Consider the following 22,358-nt stretch of genomic DNA (forward strand, 5'->3'; position numbering starts at 1 on the left):
TGCGCAGAGAGAGTAATGATAAATGTTGCACATGATTTATATGATCGTTTGACCAAACCATTGTTGTGCCTTTCGAATGTGTAAACTGTGATTGCTGTTACTGATTCTACCTAAATACTGGAATATCGCGAGGTCGAATAGTAAGATATAGACATAACTACAACGGTGACTGATAACTTTCCGTTCAATAAATGGTTGTCACCGTCTCCCTGAGTGGTGGTCTTTGAGTATACTGTGTTTGGGTTGTCCTTCCGGGGTCCTCCTCGTCCTTCTGTCCCAGCCATACAGGCGACGTGAAGAATAGTCGCTGGTCTCGACATCGTTGAAGAGTGGATTCAGCTGACAATGAACACGACTGAACTTCAGGTACGAACACACTCCACTCACTTTACAGGGATATTACACTATGATGCAGTGGTCGTGACTCTTTCTAAGGTGGTCATTCCGAGTTGTTCGCTCGCTAGCAGTTTTTAGCAGCCGTGCAAACACTATGACGCCTCCCACTGGGAGTGTATTTTAGCTTAGCAGAAGTGCGAACGAAAGGATCGCAGAGCTGCGGCAAAGTTTTTTTGTGCAGTTTTAGAGTAGCCCAATACCTACTCAGCGCTTGCAATGACTTCAGACTGTTCAGTTCCTGTTTTGACGTCATGAACATGCCCTGCGTTCGCCCAGCCACGCCTGCGTTTTTCCTGGCACGCCTGCGTTTTTACGAACACTCCCTGAAAACGGTCAGTTGACACCCAGAAACGCCCACTTCATGTCAATCACTCAGCGGCCAGCAGTGCGACTGAAATGCTTCGCTAGACCTTGTGTGAAACTACATAGTTCATTGTAAAATTACTTCGCGCGTGCGCATTGCGACGCATACGCATGCGCAGAAGTGTTGTTTTTTTGCCTCATCGCTGCACAGCGAACGAAAGCAGCTAACGATCAACTCGGAATGACCACCTACCTGTAAGTTCCATTGTGCTTCATCTCTAACTTTGTACGCGTTTAAAACTCCTGTGTGGTTAAAGTCATAGCCCAGGGTCTGTAGTACACTGTGTGAGTGGCGTTTCACTGCATCTGTCATATGAATAAGATGCGATATTTAAAGAAACAGACCTCTGGCAGCGGCTCAGTTGCTGCTGGCATCCGGCACTGTATAACGTATTGATGATAGGAGGACACATCTGTAAGTAGGCTGCTGCAGCAGAATCAGGATTACATTGCACATGATAGTAACCAGTAGAAATAGGTTACAAAGGTCAACTTCAAAAAATTTTAAATCCCAGAACCTTACAATGTCAAATAAATATATAATAAGACATCATAATAAATGTATATGGAAACTTGAGTTAACAAAAGAGCGACACAATTACCAGTAGTTTACCTCATGGTTATTTAGAAATGAGGTGGAAATGATGATTATATGTAGCACTCAAAGGTCAACATAAACACATTCTTAAGGAAACCTTTTCAACCCAGTGAGTTCACAGACTACTTGAGGTCAGCCCATGTGATTACAGGAAATGAGGGTTTTACCTCCAGCAAAACTAAGACAGGAGGGAATTGGGATAACTGCACCAGTGTACAGCCAGTGTGACTCTTCTGATGATCAGGATGTACTTAACCAGAGGGACTCACAAGGTTATGCTACAGAGAACAAGACCCAGCTAAACAAGTGGGAAAGTATTTCTTATAGGTAAAAGTTTATACTTGAAACAAACTTTCCTAGCCTTACAAAATGACCCCATATACACACAGAGGCAGATGCATCTGGAGCAGAGAGAGGACAGTCAGGTAACTTCTTAGCTTCTTTGACCAGTGCCCATGCTTAAGGCCCGTACTCACCGGCAGATCAGGGGAGAGATGTGTGCTGAGCTAACCGCTCAGCACGCATCTCTCCCCCCGCTCAGCACAGTGAGATGTGTGCTGAGCGTGCGGGGGGTGAAATGAGCGACCTGCTAGATTGAGCCTGCGCATCGCTATCGCTGTGGGGGATACACACAGAGAGATCTTGCTGAAAATCTAAACAATCTAGTCAGATTGCTTAGATTCTCGCTCCGTGAGTACCCCCCTTTAGAGAATGGCTTATCCTACAAGGACGTATCTAGCACAATCTCCCGCTGCTTATGCTCAGATACGGGCACATGTATATGCAGATGAAGATTAGTTGTAGGCATTTGGATCACATCTACACCCAGGGCCGGTGCTAGGGTGTTCGGCGCCCCCCTGCAAACTATAAATTTGCGCCCTCCCATAGTTTACAAAAGGACAGCGTGCGGCAAAAAAGGGGTGTGGTCTCACAAGGAAGGGGCGGTGCCACACAATAGTACTCCCATTTCAAATTACGCCACACAGTAGCACAATCTTATTTGCATTACCCCGCACATAGAAGTGCTGTTTATACACATAATAGACCCTGTAGTAGCGCTACTTATACACATCATAACCCTCCCCAGTGATGCTTAACCCTTACCCTCCCCGACTGGTGCCTAACCCTAACCTCCCCTTGTAAGTGCCTCACCCTAACTCGCTCTCCCCGGTACCTAACCATACCTTTCCCGTCCCTGAACCCTAACCCCCCTTCTGATGCCTAAATCTAACCTCCTTCACAGGAGAACCTTCATGCCCTTTATATGCATTACCTCTCCTCCATATGCCCCTTTATGTGCCAGAGCCTCCTCATGCCCCTTGTGTGCATCACCCACCTTTCACATGCCCCTTTATGTGCTCTAGGATATTGTACAGTTCTAAGACACTAATGCAGTATTAACATGCAGCATCTGAACACAGAGGGAGGGATGTACTATTTACCACATTTGTATTGGGATATTTTTGGGGGTGTATCGTGCAGTAATTTTCCGGCAATCACATAGCCGCTATGAATTAAGGTTTTACTAATCCATAGCGGCTCTCCCCAGTGTTCACTGCGCATGCGCTGCCTCTCAACAGAAATGCAGAAATAATGGAAGGAGGAAGCAGCACATCTTTGTCCTTGTTGACTAAAACAGTGTGCATGCCCACCCTCCTCTTCCTCCACTTAGGCTGGCAGTCACACCTGTGCAGGTTTTGGCCAGGGGTTATGGCTGTTAATACAGTATATATATAATAGTATGTAATAGACTGGCACTCTGATTTTTAAATATTCAGTGCATGAGTGCCTTTTGTAAAAATAAGCAGGTTGGGACAGGGTAACCGGCTGTGGGGATCCCGGCGGTCAGCATACTGACCCCAGGATCCCGACCGCAGAATGCAAGCCAGGTGGGGGGTGGATAGCACAACAAAGCCCCTTGCAGGCTCACTGCGCTCGCCACATGTTCTATTATCACTCTACGGGTGTTGTGGACACCCACGAGTGGGAATGGTCCCTGTTAGTCGGCATGCCGACTGTAGGGCTTGTGATCGCTCGTGATCCCGGAGTCTGCATGGTGACCACCGGGATCCCTAGCGCTGATCACATGGCCAGATCCCAAATAAGCATATCCACAGCAAAGAACAGCAGCACTCCAGTCTTCTGAGTAAACATGGATATCTGGTTTTCACCTGACTGCGCTCATCCCCTACAGTTTGAGTACTCGTGAAATGATGCAAATGGATACTTATATAAAGGTGTGTTTTACTTTCACATGTATCAAATATGACACTCAATATAATGAAACAGTGCAGATAATATTGTGGAACATGAAAAAGGTGGTAATCACAATGTGTGCTCCACGGGGAGCACCTGTTTAACTCAGTCCTTTAATCAGTCAAATTGGTGATTAAATCCTTTAGGTTCTTGCCGTGTGTGTTCTGACACAAAGGCCAATGGGCTGGAAAAAATATATATATGTAATGATTAAATCTGGCTGTGTTGCTTTAAAAGTCAAATATAGATTTTCCAGTGGAAATGTCTCTAGTCCTGACCGGACTGTGTGGGCTTTAAAAATCTGTCTTTAGTAATTAGATTCATATAGTTGCAGAGGACGGCGTCCCGTACCTCTGCATGTGGAAGTCAGGTATTCGTGCACTATCGTTGCGGCCGTACTTGTAAGATGTACAGGTGCGGGGGGCAGCGGGAACCTCCTGGCGGCTCCGGACAGACTCGTCCCTCAGCTCGCGCACCCGCTCTCCGGTTCGTCCTGTTAGGGATCTCCCCGTGTGCCTGCGCCGCTCGCTGGGTTGGTCGTGTTCGCGTGGGGGGGAGCTCAGCCGCAGGATCTAAACAGAGCCTGTGGCAGTGTTGCACCTCCCCACAACGGAGTACTCACCTGTGTGGTCCTCCTGCTGCCCGTCCGTCTGTACTGCTTACCGATGTCTGCGCCGTAGGTCCGAGGGTCTCACAGCACTCTCCTGTCCTCCAGTGGTTTGATGTCTCTTAGTCTTTGCAAAGACTCCCAGAGGAAGACCGATCCGGTTGAAACGCGTTGGAGGAGACGACTAAGAGACTAGGGGGGACAGGGCGGCGCAGCAGGGACATCAGCTCAGCACAGGGATACAGAGCAGGGAGAGCGCATCTCCTTCCTGGCGCCTCCCTGCTTTGCATCCCTTTGCTGAGCGGTTAGCGCCGGGCCTGGTGTGACATAAAACTCTTGCATTTCTATAAAAAGTTTGAGAAAAAGTTATATAATTCACTTTCATTTTTTGTCTATATTTTGCTGCTGTTTTAAATATATTGTATGTATTAATACCAGGTACAATATTTCCCATTTTAATAATAATAATAATAATAATAATTTTATTTATGTAGCGCTCTTTCTCCAATAGGACTCAAGGCGCTTAACAGATACATAGCATAATATAGTACAGAAAATAATGAAGTACATTTTCATAAAATACAGAAGCATGAAGATACTAAAAGGGACATTATGGAAATGCTTGAGTAAACAGGAAAGTCTTGAGTCTACTTTTGAAGGATTCTATAGTTGGGGCCTCTCGCACTGTGCGGGGAAGTGAGTTCCATAGATGACTAAAAGATCGACCCCCAGATGAATTACGGTAGATTCTAGGTACTGCTAAAAGTCCTTCATCTACAGATCGCAGTAATCGAGTGGGGCAGTATGGGGTCAGAAGCTGTTTCAGGTACCTTGGGCCTTGGTCATGTAATGCTTTGAAACTCAGTAAGCTAATCTTGAAGATGATTCGCCATCTTACAGGCAGCCAGTGAAGGGAGTAGAGGATGGGTGTTAAGTGGCTAGAACGGGGCTGGTTGGTTAACAGCCTGGCAGCTGTGTTTTGCACCACCTGTAAGCGTTGCAATTCTTTTGCTGGTAGACCAAGGTAAAGGGCATTACAGTAGTCTAATCGAGATGATACAAATGCATGTATGACTTTTGGCATATCATCTAAGGGAATTAAGTGCTTGATTCTGGCTATGTTCCTCAGGTGAAAGAATGAGGATTTGATTGTGGCTGATATCTGATGTTTAAGTGTCAAGCCACCATCCAGGACAACGCCAAGATTCCGCACACGATCACTGGTCTGTAATTCTGAATCCCCGAGTGTAAGTCCAGTTGGTTGGCTATGCTGCAGTCTTGTCTTTTGATGTTGCGGTCGTATCATAAGGACCTCTGTTTTATCCGGGTTCAGTCGCAGCCAACTGGCGCTCATCCACTCCTGTAGTTCAGCTAGACAGCCATTTAGGGTTTGCTATTGGGTTATCAGTGCCCGAAGCAAAGGACAAGTACAGTTGTGTATCATCTGCATAGCAGTGGTAGACCAGGCCATGGCGCCTGATTATTTCGCCCAATGGGAGCATGTATACTGCAAAAAGCATGGGGGATAGTATAGAACCTTGTGGGACACCACATGGCAATGGCACTGGTGGTGATGAGTATAATCCAGACGATACTCTCTGTGACCTGCCTGTGAGAAATGATTTGAACCAGCTTAGGACTGTGCCATCCAGACCACAGAAATGTATCAGTCGCTCAATCAGAAGCCCATGGTCCACGGTATCAAATGCTGCCGAGAGATCCAGAAGGATTAATATTGAACAGTCACCTCTGTCTTTTGCCATCAGAAGATCATTTAACACACACACCAGGGCTGTTTCAGTGCTATGTCTTCTCCTGAATCCTGATTGAAATGGATCATAAATATCATGGGTTGTCAGGTGGGTTTTCAGTTGATTTGCAACCACTTTCTCAATAACCTTTCCTAGGAAAGACAGGACCAATTATATCCATACAATCTATTAGAAGCTTAGTTGAGGCTGGGTCCAGATCACAGGTGGAGGGACGCAAAATCGGAGCAATTTCAGCAGTGTCCTTTACATACACTGGGTCAAAGCTGGTCCATGAAGGCAGGTAGCTTATATTGGCAGGCTTTGTAGTTTGGCACTCCTTTGATGGCACTGTGGAGATTCCAGCCCGGATGATGGATATTTTATCTGCAAAGAAGTCTGCAAACTCGTTGCATCTTGCCTGGGAGAGGGTCTCATCAGTCTGCAGGCATGCTGGCTTGCAAAGCATCTCCACTGTGCGAAAAAGTTGAGCTGGCCTATTGTTTGCTGCTGTGATCTCATTTGACAGGAACTGTGATTTCTTACGAGTGATTGTCGATTGATATTCTTCGTTATGCTTTATTAGTTTTATTTTGTCATCCACTAGGTTAGTCTTCCTCCATCGTCTTTCCAGTCTACGACCCCTTTTATTGAGCTCACTAACACTGTTGTCGAACCATGGAGCTTGACGTTGTGGTTTACGAGGTCTTATACGCACAGGGGCAATAATATCAATTGCAGCCATAACATCCCTATTATAATAATGGACTAGGGAACAGGGATCTTCACAGGCACCCAGTATAGCAGAGAGAACCAGATTTGCTGCAAGAGCCTGGGGATTCATACCCCTCCTTGGACGATACCTCGTCAACTCCGCGGGCAGAGATCTTATTTGAGGGGTTGCAACTGAGAACCAGAGGGAGTAGTGGTCTGACCAGATGACTGGGTTTATTTTTAGGTCAGTGACTTCTAATCCAATCTGAAAGACAAGATCGAAAGTGTGACCACTTTTATGTGTGGCAGAGGGAATGACCTGTGTGAAGCCCAGACCATTCATTGTGCACAGGAGGTCTTGGCCAAGGCGTGAGAGCTCATCATCCACCCATGCATTGAAATCTCTGAGGATGAGCCATCTTTGATGTTCCAGAACCAGGCCAGTAACAGTGTCTGCAATTTCTTGTAGAAATATCTTTCCATCTCCAGGTGGCCGGTAAATGATAAGTACTCTGAAACCTAGTCCTGTCGAACTCCGGGCAGCAATGCACTCGAATGAGCGAGTAATTTCAATAGGGTGGACCCTAAGTTTAAGTTCTTTTTTGAAGCAAATAGCCACCCCGCCACCCCTGCGGTCCAGTCTTGGGTTGTGGATGACAGAGTAGTTTGTTGGTACTGCAGCCTCCAATATAGGTGCTGCATTTTTATCTAGCCAGGTCTCTGTAATACAGGCTAGATCTGCAGATTCAATAAGGTCAGCAATAGTTGCAGTCTTGTTTCTTATAGATCTGGCATTACAAAGGACTGACCTGATTGGGCATACCAGAGGGCCTTCAGTTTTCTTTATGTTAAGTGCAGGAGCTCTGGGTATGGGGGTCACAAAGCTAGAGTTGACAGTTCTGTCCTTCCAAACACAGGGCCGTCTTTTGGGTATCACTTCTATTTGATTGTTCTTTGAATATGGGGGTGAGCAGGTGGGCAAAGGACTTAGATGGTTACCGGGGGAAATACGTTTCTGGCCTGCTCGGTTCCCACGAATGCGCCTGTGTTTTCTTTTTAAAATGCCAAGGGATTGGAGAATAGAAGCCTGTGATGGTGTGATAGGAAATACAGAACGTGGTGGGCGGAGTGAAAGAATGAAGCTGGAGCAATACGTATACATTTGGTCATCAATGACAGATAACTATAAGTTTGAGCTGCATATGATGATGAGAGAGGGAGAGAAAGCAGTGGTTTTTTTTTTCCCTTTTGTGTTTTGTTTTCCCCCAATTCGGTATGTGATCCAAAATTATAATGGGTTTATGAACAAAGTTATTACTATAACCTATTGGGTATATTTGAAGCAAATGATAAATAAAATAACTGCTGATTTAGTCAATTATCCTAGGATAGGCAGTCTTTTGGAAAGGTGTTAGAAGCCAATTCCTACTGTGTAGGTGTGAAAAATCTCAGTGTGAGAGGCCTTTGAAGTAGTTTTCTTGTGGGGGTAGTGATAATGTGTCCTGGAAATGGATCCTGATTTGAAACAGTGAGCCTTCAGCAATTCAGAGCCTGAATATACTGTTATTAGTAGATTAATGCAATAAATCAGTTATTTGTTGCTCAGAGAACAGAGGTGGATGATGTCTAAGTGAGAGACTGGATGTAGCCAAAGATAGGTTGTAGTCCACAGTACCTTATCTGGGATGTCCAATGCGGAGTACAGCAGCTGCTAAACTGAAGGATTTCTCAGTTGAGGTATGCAGAGGATTCAGTCCAGGATTCAATCCAGTGTGTATCTCAGCGCAGGAATGCAATCCGTTGGTTTTGATGAAATGTCCGCGTAGAGTAGTACAAGTTAAAGGTAAGTCCTTGGATATTTATGATGATTCATAGGTCAGTTGTGGTGAATTTAAGCTGTTTTATGGAGGTTATCAGGAGCATACAAAAGGTGAGGCAGCCATCTTGGGCGCCAGTCAAACCTTTCTTATCGAAAATAAATGAAAAGTTAACTTTTACAATACAATTCTTACACAGTGCGGCTTCAGACAAAAGGACTCATTTACTTCTTTTCTGGATACATTATTATTATTAACAACAGTTTCTTATATAGTGCAGCTTATTACGTTGCGCTTTACAATTAGAACAACAGTTATTAAATAAACTGGATAAAAACAGACAGACAAAGATGTAGGAGGGCCCTGCTTACAAGTTTACAATCTATAGGATATGCATAGTAGTTCGCCGGTACCTGCAGTTTACAATTCATAGTATGTATGTTAAATTGCCCTTATATAAAATAAGCACTATAAGGTCCATACTGTATGTGTGTATACACACAGATATAGAATATCCTCCCAGACAGATGACCTTTTAAAAATGTAACATTAAGGGGGATACCCAATTAGCCCCAGTAAAACATCAGGTGCGAAAAACAAATGTTTTTTGTGATTTTTCCCGATGTATCACTGATTTTTTTTTTTACAGGCTATCCAAATTGATCGCCTGTAAAAAATGCCCTTTCTCCCGAAAACACACAGGTTCAGTGAAACATGTGTGTTTCCGTGAGAAACAGTCCCGTTTCCGCTTGAAAACGGGGCTGTTTCCGGGGATTTTGTTTCCCTGACGACTGCGGACAACCTGCAGTGTCCCATGCCCGCTGCAGCAGGCTGGGACTGCAGGCATGGCGCCGCGGCCCAGAGCTTGAAGCTGGCACTCAGCACGGTGACCCCCAGCGGGGAAGCCGGGTCAGTACCATGACCCGCATCCCCCCCCTCTCCCGACACCGACAGCAGTCACATGATGGGGGAGCGGTCATGTGACCGGGGGGAACCCGAGAAGCAACATTGCACCAGAAGCTGTCAGCAGCCAGCACCTGGTGCAGCAACAGGTAACCCCCGATAAATCAACGCTCGTGCTGGCTTATCGGGGCTAATAGGATAGCCCCTGGCGGGACAATTAGCCCCAGTAAATTAACGGGGCTACTTGGTTATCCCCCTAAAGCTTGAGAAACAACTGTGGACAACAATATGAATTTGCTTTTCTGTGTTATATAGTCCTGCCTTGTGTAATGAAAGGTGAATTATAGTTTTAGAGTTTGGTTGCATGGCACACACTGCAAAGGGCTCTGAGAACTATAAACAAAACATATTAAGGTCCCACCATTTCTTTTAGAGAAGCCTTGACCATAGGTGGCAACTATATCACTTCAAAGATGCATCTGTAAAGTGGAATCTCTGATCCATTATTTAATTGGAAAGGAAAGAGTTTGCAATGGATCTGAATGTTTCCCTTGAAATTGATTGTCAAGTACTTTACAGTATTTGTCTGAATAACCAAACAGATGTAAGGAAAGTGCTGAGACCATTGCAAATCCTTCTGCATGATGTTTGACAACCCCAAATAATCAGAGCCCAGAGCAGGGTCTACAGGCACACCATAGGCCTGAGTTTCCCAAACTCCACCATTACTGTCCAGGCTTTAAGGATATCCTAGAAACCAAAAAATTGAAAGCACTGGCAAACTGTATGCATATATAAAATAATTTGTATTATTACTGGAGAAAATGCTGATGGATATATTGATTGACACCTCCACACCTTTGTTAATCTGGAGTGTATGGACTTTTAAATTACTGCAGCATATATCGAAAACGGCCGAGCAGAGCGGCTAATATGGACATACATTATGAATTGAAAATGAGGCTTGAAATATACACGGTCTGTGCATGCGCACACCGCGAAAATTTGAAATAAAAGAGCTTAAGTATGCTGACACTATGACTGACTGAGGAAGCCGCCGAGAGACCTTAGAGGTGGAGAAATGCGTTTTTTAGTGATACCAGGAGATCTACATACACACACAAGTGGATCTACACAAGCACCTTACCTCCTAAAATCGTGGAACTGGATTGAGACCTCCTGATACGGCTTACAAAAAGGAATTAGCTACCAGAGCCGGGAGTAAGCAGACCAGTATTCCCCAATAATGGAGGATGGATGTGGTAACTTGTTTTAAAATTAAAAGCAAAGCCATGTTTTAAATACTAAATAATTGGTTGCTCCAGTTAAGGATATCAGCATATTACTAATAAACTAAGCAAAAGTCTGTTCCAATGAACTGCCTATGATTGAATAGACTGGCGAATCATTAATTAATAACATCACTGCAGCATTGTGGATAACACGGGGGATTTCTAATTCCATCAAGTGAAAGTTGCCCTGTGAGAACTGTGGATACAACTGTGTCCTTTTCATACAGACAAGCTGAGAGTGCTTTGACTGCTGTATATGTATATTGGCCCTCATTCCGAGTCGCTCGCTCGGTATTTTTCATCGCATCGCAGTGAAATTCCGCTTAGTACGCATGCGCAATATTCGCACTGCGACTGCGCCAAGTAATTTTACAATGGAGATAGTATTTTTACTCACGGCTTTTTCATCGCTCCGGCGATCGTAGTGTGATTGACAGGAAATGGGTGTTACTGGGCGGAAACAGGCCGTTTTATGGGCGTGCGGGAAAAAACGCTACCGTTTCCGGAAAAAACGCAGGAGTGGCTGGAGAAACGGGGGAGTGTCTGGGCGAACGCTGGGTGTGTTTGTGACGTCAAACCAGGAACGACAAGCACTGAACTGATCGCAGATGCCGAGTAAGTCTGAAGCTACTCTGAAACTGCTAAGTAGTTTGTAATCGCAATATTGCGAATACATCGTTCGCAATTTTAAGATGCTAAGATACACTCCCAGTAGGCGGCGGCTTAGCGTGAGCAACTCTGCTAAAATCGCCTTGCGAGCGATCAACTCGGAATGAGGGCCATTGTGGGGAGTAATTATGTTGCAATTGTAGTATCTTTCCGACTCGCAGAGATTGAATAAATAGGATAAAGCTATTTATGTGAATATTAACATTTTAATCAAGCGGTCTCTCTGAGCCGGAGAGATATATAAGAATGTGTATCTAGGGGAATGTTAGGTTCCTGTTGTTTTAAATATATTTTATTGGTATGTTTTAGGCTGGATTATTAAAATAATAAAAATAAAAATAATTTTATATATGCATACAGTTTGTCAGCACTTTAAATTTTTTGGTTTCTAGTCTATGGTAAAGGGTTGAGTGTTCCCTGGTTTATGGTAAGCTGCGGCAATTCTGTTAGAAACACCGGGTATTTAATTGGCACCAGGGAAATTTGTTTTTTCTTTTTCTTTTTTAAGGATATCCATGCTTGAGTACAGATTATTAAATCAAATTGACTGAGGTTCTAATTAAGTCCCCTTTGCTCTAGAGATGTGTGGCGGGCACTTTTCGTGTTTTGGGTTTGGTTCTGGTTCCATGGTTGTGTTTTGGATCTGGATTGGATTTGCCAAAACCACCCTTTCGTGTTTTGGGTTTGGTTTTGGATCTGGATGATTATTAAAAAAACATAAAAACAGCTAAAATCACAGAATTTGGGGGTAATTTTGATCCTACGGTATTATTAACCTCAATAACAATCATTTCCACTCATTTCCAGTCTATTCTGAACACTTCACACCTCACAGTATTGTTTTTAGGCCAAAAGGTTGCACCAAGGTGGCTGCATGACTAAGCTAAGCGACACAAGTGTGCGGCACAAACACCTGGCCCATCTAGGAGTGGCACTGCAGTAGCAGACAGGATGGCTGATTTAAAAAATAGGCCCCAAACAGCACATCATGCAAAGAAGAAAAAGAGGTGCTATGAGGTAGCTGTATGACTAAGCTAAGCGGCACAAGTGTGCGGCACAAACACCTGGCCTATCTAGGAGTGGCACTGCAGTTGCAGACAGGATGGCACTTAAAAAAACTAGGCCCCAAACAGCACATCATGCAAAGAAGTAAAAGAGGTGCAATGAGGTAGCTGTATGACTAAGCTAAGCGACACAAGTGTGCGGCACAAACAACATGGGATGTGCTGGAATTTGCCCAGATGTAATACATTCACAATATTGGTGGCACAGGAGAGCATACCCCAAAGCCACACACACATACGGCAAAGCCTGTAAAAGTAATTTGGATAATAACTGTTTTATTTGGAGCTATTATAATAATATGTAGCACAGGCGAGCGTACCCCTACACCACACAGGGCAAACCCTGTAAAAATTATTTGGATAATAATATATGTAATGTATATAAGCTTTTTATTTGGAGTAAATAATATACAGCACAGGACACCACCACTGGACTTATGGCAGCACAAGACACGACCACTGGACTGATGTAGCAAAAGACAGCACCACTGGACTGGACTTATACGGCAGTACCCCTGGACTTATACGGCAGTACCAATGGACTGGATTTATACGGCAGTATCACTGGACTTGTACGCCAGTACCACTGGACTTATACGCCAGTACCACTGGAATTATATGGCAGTATCACTGGAATTATACGGCAGTACCACTGGAATTATACGGCAGTACCACTGGACTGGAATTATACGGCAGTATCACTGGATTTATATGCCAGTACCACTGGAATTATACGGCAGTATCACTGGAATTACACGGCAGTATCACTGGAATTATACGGCAGTACCACTGGACTGGATTTATACGGCAGAATCACTGGATTTATATGACAGTACCACTGGAATTATATGGCAGGATCACTGGAATTATACGGCAGTATCACTGGAATTATAAGGCAGCACTACTGGATTTATACGGCAGTGCGACTGGACTGGATTTATATAGCAGTATCACTGGATTTATACGCCAGTAACACTGGAATTATACGGCAGTATCAGTAGAATTATACGACAGTATCACTGGATTTGTACGGCAGTACCACTGGACATATACGGCAGTATCACTGGATTTATACGGCAGTGCCACTGGACATATACGGCAGTATCACTGGAATTATATGGCAGTACCACTGGACATATACGGCAGTATCACTGGAATCAGGGGCGGAACTTGTGGCAGTGCAGCCAGTGCGCTGCACTGGGGCCCCACTGCACTGAAGGGGCCCACAGCCGCCGGCCCGGCATTACAATGAGTCACAATCATTCACTGTATAATGCCGCCGTGGCCGCCAGCTATGCGCCCGCTCGCCCGCCGCCAATGTCCCCGCCACCCGGCTCACAATCACACGCTCCTCACGCTCACTGTGGCTGCGGCAGCCCGAACAGAGAGGGAGGAGGGGCCGTTCCTCCCTCATACAGACTTACTGGTTGCTGCTGTGAGGACGGAACGCTCTCCCATTTCCTCCTTTCTCCAGCCACAGCGCCTCCTCCTCCCTGACGTTCTGATTCTACTAAGTGAAGTGCGCCAGCCCCCTCCAATGGGGAGGAGGGGCCACCCTCTCAGCTCCTCCCCATTGCAAATGATCTAGCAGTGTCCACTTGAGAGACAAGCTGTCTGTCAGGAAAGGAAGGAGGGGCAGCTATCTCAGCTCCTCTCCTTCTTGTTTATATTCCGCTCTCCCCCCCCGCCCCTCCCTCTTGCTCTTTCTCAGTGTTTTGGCGCTGGGGATCTGACAGGGTCACGCCACTATCAGAATGGGAGGGAGGCAGGCAAGGAGCAGCAGGAGCAGGTCATTCACTAACTCTGTGAATGCCATTTCCTTGCACAGCAGCAGCCCCTGGCAGGGATTAGAGTTGTTTTACAGTACATGCTTGCATATGTGTAAAAACAAATATATGTTGTTTAGCAACAATCAAATATTTTTTAAAAGGTTTTCACTTGTGGGTGTCTGTGGCAGATTTTTTTTTTTTTACTGAGTTTGTGAAAGTGTTTGGCTGCATCTCTTGCGTCTGTGTGCAATTATTCAGGTATTGCCTGAGGCTATCCCCACGAAGCCACGCCCCTATATTTTTACGCGCGCCTTTGGGGCGCACTGCCCCTGTTTTACATAGAGGGGGGGCTCTGATGCCGTTTCTTGCACACAGCGCTAAAATGTCTAATTACAGCACTGTTGCTAGGTATCCATTCCCATGGCCCTGAGCAGGTCCCTCTCACCAGATCCGCTCCAGGGGTGAGGGGGTGGACTTGGATGAAGGGGGGGGGGGGGGGGCAAAGCATTTTGCCGCACATTGGCCCACCGCTCACTAGTTCCGCCACTGACTGGAATTATGTGGCAGTACCACTGGACATATACAGTAGTATCAGTGGATTTATACAGCAGTACCGCTGGACATATACGGCAGTATCACTGGACATATACGGCAGTATCACTGGACATATACAGCAGCACAGGGACACCACCACTGGACTGATACAGGACAACACAGCACCACTGCAATGGACTGGATTTACACAGCAGCACTGGACATATGGCAGCAGAGGACACCACCACTGTGACTGGACTGATGCAGCACAAGACACTACCACTGTACTGATGCAGAACAACACAGCACCACTGCAATGGACTGGACTTATACAGCAGCACAAGACACCACCACTGGACTGATGCAGCACAACACAGCACCACTGCAATGGACTGGACTTATACAGCAGCATTGGACATATGGCAGCAGAGGACACCACCACTGTGACTGGACTGATGCAGCACAAGACACCACCACTGGACTGATGCAGCACAACACAGCACCACTGGACTGGACTTATACAGCAGCACTGGACATATGGCAGCAGAGGATACCACCACTGTGACTGGACTGATGCAGCACAAGACACCACCACTGTACTGGTACTGATGCAGGACACTGAGGACGGAGACACGTCCTCTCGCTACACTCTCCAATGCCGGAGCGAAAATGGCGGTGACGAGCGGCTCCTTATATGGAATCCAAACCCTGCAAGAATCCGACAGCGTGTTGATGACGTTTTGCCACGTTCTGGTTTCCGAGTCAGGTGGGAAAACCCGAGCCTGACTCAGATCCGGGCTCGGGTAGGGAAGTTGGTGGGGGGGGGATAGTTTCTCAGGGAACCGAACCCGTTCATCTCTACTGTGCTCAAGCTTGGACTGTAATGGCGGAGTTTGGGAAAAACTGCATTAGACTAAGTCACAGTGATTACATCTGCTGGCTTAGAGACAGGAGTGTGTGTTTTATAGGGCTGGGGGTGAAAAGAGAACAGTGATGAACCACATTTCAGAATGCGTCAGTAACATTTTATTTATAATGAACAATTTGTCAAAGAGAGGTCTGTTTTACTTTTCTTTACTTATCTGTGTTTTTATATGGCCAGGGAACTTACTTGACACACCTAAAAAAAAATGTTTGGCTCCTGTGTCACAGCTACAGTATGTATGTACATCATCGCTTGGCACCTGAGCTTAGTAAATGGGTGGAGCGGTTTGCACTTTAAACTGGAGGTCGCACATCGGGGGTAATTCCAAGTTGATCGCAGCAGGAAAGTTTTTAGCAGTTGGGCAAAACCATGTGCACTGCAGGGGAGGCAGATATAACATGTGCAGAGAGAGTTAGATTTGGGTGGGGTGTGTTCAAACTGAAATCTAAATTGCAGTGTAAAAACAAGCAGCCAGTATTTACCCTGCACAGAAACGAAATAACCCACCCAAATCTAACTCTCTCTGCAAATGTTATATCTGCCCCCCCCCTGCAGTGCACATGGTTTTGCCCAATTGCTAAAAAACTTGCTGCTCCGATCAACTCAGAATTACCCCCATGATGAGCAGACATATTGCAAAATTGCACATACTTGTTTATGAATATTTTTGTGTATAAATGTGTGCGTAATCATTAACGTGGTGTAAAGCCTTGCGTGCGCTCTGTCTACATATACCCATGACGCTTTACTTACTAACGGTTGTATAGCCAATTTCACTGCAATGCACAGACCTGAACTCTACTATATGTAACACATGTCATATATAATATTCATCTGAAATAAACACGTCAAAAACATCAATGTATATACAAATATATGTAGCTAACGATAAATTTTCTGGCATGTTCTACTGTACAAAGTTCAACACAGCACACATAAGTTCATATATTATAGCTACACAATATAGATATCACATGCTGAATAGTCTTCAGAATTCTTGTTTGGCATAAAAACATGTTTATTGTATATTATTCATACAATCATTTTTGGATGCACTGTAGCATATGCTCCAAATCCCTAACTTACAGCGTGAACAAACTTAGATCGGAAAAGTCAATGTAAACTCTAGGAAACATAAGCAATCTATTAATCATTATACGCACACACAAACTGTTTACATACACTATGTTATGCTTATTGAAATGTATATATTTCCTTTATCTCGACAACCTCAAACCCAAATTCTAGCCACCCTTAACTAAGCACTCAATATCTTAAAGTGAGAAATAAGGAAAGAGAAAGTTGCGGACAGGAATAGAGAAGACGTAATGTTTCTGGAATTATTTTCTTTATGAAACTATCCATCTGCTCCGAGTTAGCTGCAGTTTGTGACTAACATTTTCTAACTGGGTGTGCCCTTTTTTAGGTCACTCCAAAGCAGAAATTCTTCATTCATTAAATTAACCCATTTACTTTCTATGAACCATTTCTTCCAGTTATTTCTCAGCATTCTGGTTTATTCCAGTTAAACAATTTAACTATTTTTTATGTACTAAAGTTGGAGCGACAAAAAGTGATTAGGCTTTAAACTTATGCTTAAACTTAAACATACTCTGGTAGTTTTGATGCATGCAGAGATACTGGAATACTGTTCAACAGGTCCTGGTTTGGGCATGATTCATAGGAAGATGCTAAGCAGCTGCTACTGCTAAAGTATGCTATGGCTGTCTATTGAGCCAGCCGGTGGATGCAGCTTTAATTCGCTGTGGTGTGTGCAAAGGCACACCATCAAATGGATATCGGGCACACCATCAAACTTCAGAGTACCCTGGGTAACCATTTTTTTCACAAACTTCAGAGTAAATCTGTGGTTGCTGAGAATGTCCGATGGTATTTAGCTGCCGTTGTCAGTATCTTGCGAGTTGCGCCGCAGTCCCTGACACTGGCACGTACTCGACATCCCCGCTGACTCAAGCTACCCCCTATCACCACCCAGAAACACCTATAGGAAAGAACTGCATGGATCTCCATGTAGTTCTGATCTGCGACCCCCCACCAGTAACCATCGGGAAGCATGCACACTGCATCTCAGACACATGGGCATAAATAAAACATTGGGTGCTTTACTTGCATCCACCTCTGAATCAGACCTTTATTAATTAAACACACAACAGTACACTGAGTGTGGGGGAGTAGTAATAGATATGTCACCGGTAGCTTGGTGATGTGCCTTCAAATCACAATCTATTACAATCCCCAAATCCCAAGTCTATTACATCTCAGCCCATATGAGGTTAAAGGCACAATTCTCAGAACACATTGTCTGATAATTCCCTGTGTTGCCCCTTAATGAATTTGTACATATTAATCATATCTCCTCTTAGTCACCTCTTTTGTAATATAAACATATCTAACCTACTGTAGTTAGCCTTTCATTATAGTCCAATGACTCTATGGCCTTAATTAATTTAGTTGCTCTACTCTGAACTTTTTCAATTTCCAATATGTCTTTTTTATACTGAGATGCTCAGAACCAGAGGCAGAACTCTGGGAGGCAACGGAGTCATCTGCCGCCGGGCTCCTGCTCTGAAGGGGGGCACCTCTCCTCCCATTCTGTGACACCATTGAATTAAGTTAATTGATAGCTGTCTTTTCAGTGGCCAACTTCTTCACTGGGCCCTGCACCTTACAACTCACACCCTCTTTATTATACTGTATATACTGTGACAAGAACACTGGAATAGTGTTTGAGGGCAGGTATGTTTGTCCCAAGTTCTTGTCTTACCTGTATTAGGAAAATGTTTTGTTTTGTCAGAAGTTCAGAACCTTTTCAGTTTATTGGAAAAGCTGGATAAGGGCCCTGAAAGAAAGATAGGGTAAGTTCCAGACGTTGGGCCCAGTTCGGGTCTTTAGCCTCACAGAGGGCTAATCAGGGTTTCAGCTGTGTAAGTGGGTTATAGGGCTGCTAGCCTGATTAGTGTGGGCAGACTGCCTGGGAAGACTGCAGGATTTCTGTGAGAGAAATACGCTTCCTTATACATGTAAGCCATACAGTGTTGACTGGGAAAACTCTGTGTTTTTTTGTTTAGAGACAGTTAGGAACGTCTTGTGTTTAGTTAGTGCCGTACAGGCAAGGTATTTTCTTTTGATGTTTGTTTTGTTTTCTGCCTAATAAAACTGGTCGTGGCCAGTTGCACCACACACTGGACTTGTGTGATTCCTCAGCTGCTGCTTGCTAACATTTACCCCACGAAACGGCACCTTGTTCCCTTACAGTGTTACAATACACATTTTACAGGTATCACACCCAGGATTAGAAACCACAACCTATTACACTGGAAGCACACACCTTACTGATGAAGCTGTTTGCTCCTGTATAGGAAATATGAGAATTTTAACTACATGAAGATACTTCTGACAATTACACATAACTTCATATAGTTAGAATTCTCATGATTCCTCTACAGGAGCAAATAGCTCCATCAGTAAAGTGTCTGCTGTTAGTGTAACAGGTCATGGGTTCTAATCCTGGGTATGACTGCTAAGAATTGTGTGATTTAAAATAAAAGACGATTTAATGTATAAATACAGTATATAACATTTTTTCAGAACACTCCACACACACACACACACACACACACACACACACACACACACACACACACACACACACACACACACACACACACATATTTATCTTAATATAGAAAATAGGGGGGCACCAATATTTATCTTGCCTCCGGGCCACTGTGACGAACTTACACCACTGCTCAGAACTGTACACAGTATTCTAAATGTGGCCATACTAAAGATTAATATAATGGGAGGATTATACTTTCCTTCCTTGACTCAACCCCCGTTTAATGCAAGCCAAAACCTTATTAGCCTTTGCTACTGCAAATTCACACTGGGCACTGCTACCAAGTTTATTGTCAATGAGCACACACCCACACCTTTCTCCAATACTGATCCCCCTACCATTTCCCCATTTAATTTGTAAATTGCATATTTGTTCTTAGTCCCAAAATGCGTGACTTTCCCTTTTTTCTATATTAAACCTCATACTCTACTTTGCTGCCCAAGATTCCAGTTTGATTAAGTCGTTCTGAAAACAGTCAGCATCTCTATCTGATTTAATTATTCTACACAGTTTAGGGTCATCTGCAAAAATGTACACTTTGCTCTGAAGACAGTCTCCCTGATCATTAATAAATATGTTAAACAAAAGTGGCCCTAACACTGACCCTTGGAGTACACCAATTAATACTTTTGTCTAGTCATAATACTTACCATTGACCACAACTCTCTTTTTCCCTATTTTCCAACCAATTTTTGACCCAGGTATAAATTTTGCTTCCAAGACCAAGCTCTCTTAGTTTATGAACCAATTTCACGTGAGCAACAGTGTCAAAGGCTTTAGCAAAGTCTAAAAATACCACATCCACTGCGTTACCATGGTCTAAGTTCACACTTACTTCCTTATAGAAGCTGATTAAGTTTGTTTGACATTACCTATCCCTCACAAACCCATGCTGGTTTTTACTAATAATCTTGCATGACCCTAAGTACTCCTGAATGCTATCCCTTAATAAGGTTTCTAATATTTTCCCCATTATAGATGTCAGACTTACTGGTCCATAGTTGCCAGGATGGATTTTGTTTCCCTTTTTAAATAGTGGCACAACATCTGCTACATGCCAGTCCCTTGGTACCAATCCAGATGTAATTGAAGCACTGAAGATTAAGTTATGTGGTTATAATACAGGTAAGTTGCAGAGCAAGAAGTGTATCCCCAAATCCAAAGCTGTAAATCTACTCATATGGGTAAGTACCTGTGCCGTGAACTTTTCCATTGTGTTTGCCAGACAAAGGGTGTACAATTGCTGCCACCTCTGCCAACCTCCATGGGCATGAAGTTCACTGACATCATGGAAGAGATGGGAGATGAGGCAACTGATAGACATTGTGAGTCTCCTTGCTTTACAAATAGGCTATGCATGTCATAGAGCTGTAGATGGCACTTATGTGATGTACATCTAATATGGTATATTATGTGATTAGCATTCTTTAGTCCTGTGCTATATAGTAATGTATGAGTCATAATGTGTGTTGTAGTATTAATAGTGCATTGTTTTATCGGTTGGGTACGGTATGTCGGCATTCATAATGTTGACATTGACCATGTCAACATTCATCATGTAGACCATCGGTGGCCAACCAGCGACTCTTGAGCCGCATGCGGCTCTTTCTTCACCCTGATGTGACTTCTGCGGCCCGCCGCTGCTGAAAGTCTGCATCTGGACCCGCTTTTACTGCCACCTCCCACCTTGCAGGGCTGCTGGGAGTGGAGGCGGTAGCGTGATGCCGGCATTTCATCAAGGCAATGCCCCCTGCCCTGTCTGAGCTCCTGCCAGCGCCGCGAAGAAGCTGCACTTGTTTTTCCTCAGTCACTGTCTGCCGGCTCACAGTTATACAGGTGAGGGCAGCTACCAGTGACTGAAGGGGGGAGAAGGAAGAGAGAGGGGAAGGATGCTGAGAGACACAGTGAGGGGGGGAGGGGCAGCCTGAGAGGCAGAATGAAAGGGGAGGCTGACAGGCACAGAGTGAAGGGGAAGCAGGCTGGGAGACACAGAGTGAAGGGGAGCAGGCTGAGAAACACAGAGTAAAGAGGGAGCAGGCTGAGAGACACAGAGTGAAGGGGGAACAGCCTGAGATACACAGAGTGAAGGGGGAGCAGGCTGTGAAACAGAATGAAGGGGGAGCAGGCTGAGAAACAAAGAATGAAGGGGGAGCAGGCTGAGAAACACAGAGTAAAGGGGGAGCAGGCTGAGAGACACAGGGGGTCATTCCGAGTTGATCGCTTGCTAGCTATTTTTTGCAGCGATGCGAACAGATAGTTGCCACCTATAGGGGAGTGTATTTTTGCTTTGCAAGCGTGCGATCACATGTGCAGCCGAGCACTACAAAAAGTTTTGTGCAGTTTCTGAGTAGCTCAGAACTTACTCAGCCGCTGCGATCACTTCAGCCTGTTCTTGTCCGGAAATGACGTCAGACACCCGCCCTGCAAACGATTGGACACACCTGCGTTTTTCCAAACACTCCCAGAAAATGGTCAGTTGACACCCACAAATGCCCTCTTCCTGTCAATCTCCTTGCGATCGGCTGTGTGAATGGATTCTTCGTTAAATCCATCGCTCAGCAACGATCCGATTTGTACCTGTGCGACCCGCCTGCGCATTGCGGTGCATACGCATGAGCAGTAGTGACCTGATCGCAGCGCAGCGAAAAATCCTAGCGTACAATCGGGTCGGAATGACCCCCACAGAGTGAAGGGAGGCAAGCTGAGAGACATGAAGTGAACGGGTGGCAGACTGAGAGGCACAGAGTGAAGGGGGGCAGGCTGAAAGTCTCAGAGTTAAGGGGGAGCAGGCTGAGAGGCTCAGAGTGAAGGGGGAGCCGGCTGAGAGACAGAGAGTGAAGGGGGGCAGGCTGAGAGGCTCGGAGTGAAGGGTGGCAGGCTGAGAGACAGAGAGTGAAGGGGGAGCCGGCTGAGAGACAGAGAGTGAAGGGGGAGCCGGCTGAGAGGCTCGGAGTAAAGGGGGCAGGCTAAGAGGCACAGAGTGAAGAGGGGTAGGCTGAGAGGCTAAGAGTGAAGGGTGGCAGGCTGAGAGACAGAGAGTGAAGGGGGAGCCGGCTGAGAGAC

General features: G+C 45.0%; 1 protein-coding gene across 3 annotated transcripts in view; it reads right to left on the bottom strand.

Annotated features, from left to right (window-relative positions):
* The window catches only part of DNM3 (dynamin 3), a 952,228-nt gene that overhangs the window by 237,112 nt on the left and 692,758 nt on the right, over positions 1-22,358 (bottom strand). Inside the window, exon 16 of one of the 3 annotated variants that reach the window (XM_063939985.1) lies at positions 18,450-18,515. The exons of the other annotated variants lie outside the window; for them this stretch is intronic. Within the exon in view, the coding sequence (XP_063796055.1) occupies positions 18,491-18,515 (25 nt within the window). The 3' untranslated portion in view covers positions 18,450-18,490. Of the gene's footprint in view, positions 1-18,449; positions 18,516-22,358 lie in introns of those variants that run through there. 3 annotated transcript variants of the gene reach the window in all.

This window comes from Pseudophryne corroboree, chromosome 9, assembly GCF_028390025.1.
Source record: "Pseudophryne corroboree isolate aPseCor3 chromosome 9, aPseCor3.hap2, whole genome shotgun sequence".
Lineage (NCBI taxonomy): Eukaryota > Metazoa > Chordata > Amphibia > Anura > Myobatrachidae > Pseudophryne > Pseudophryne corroboree.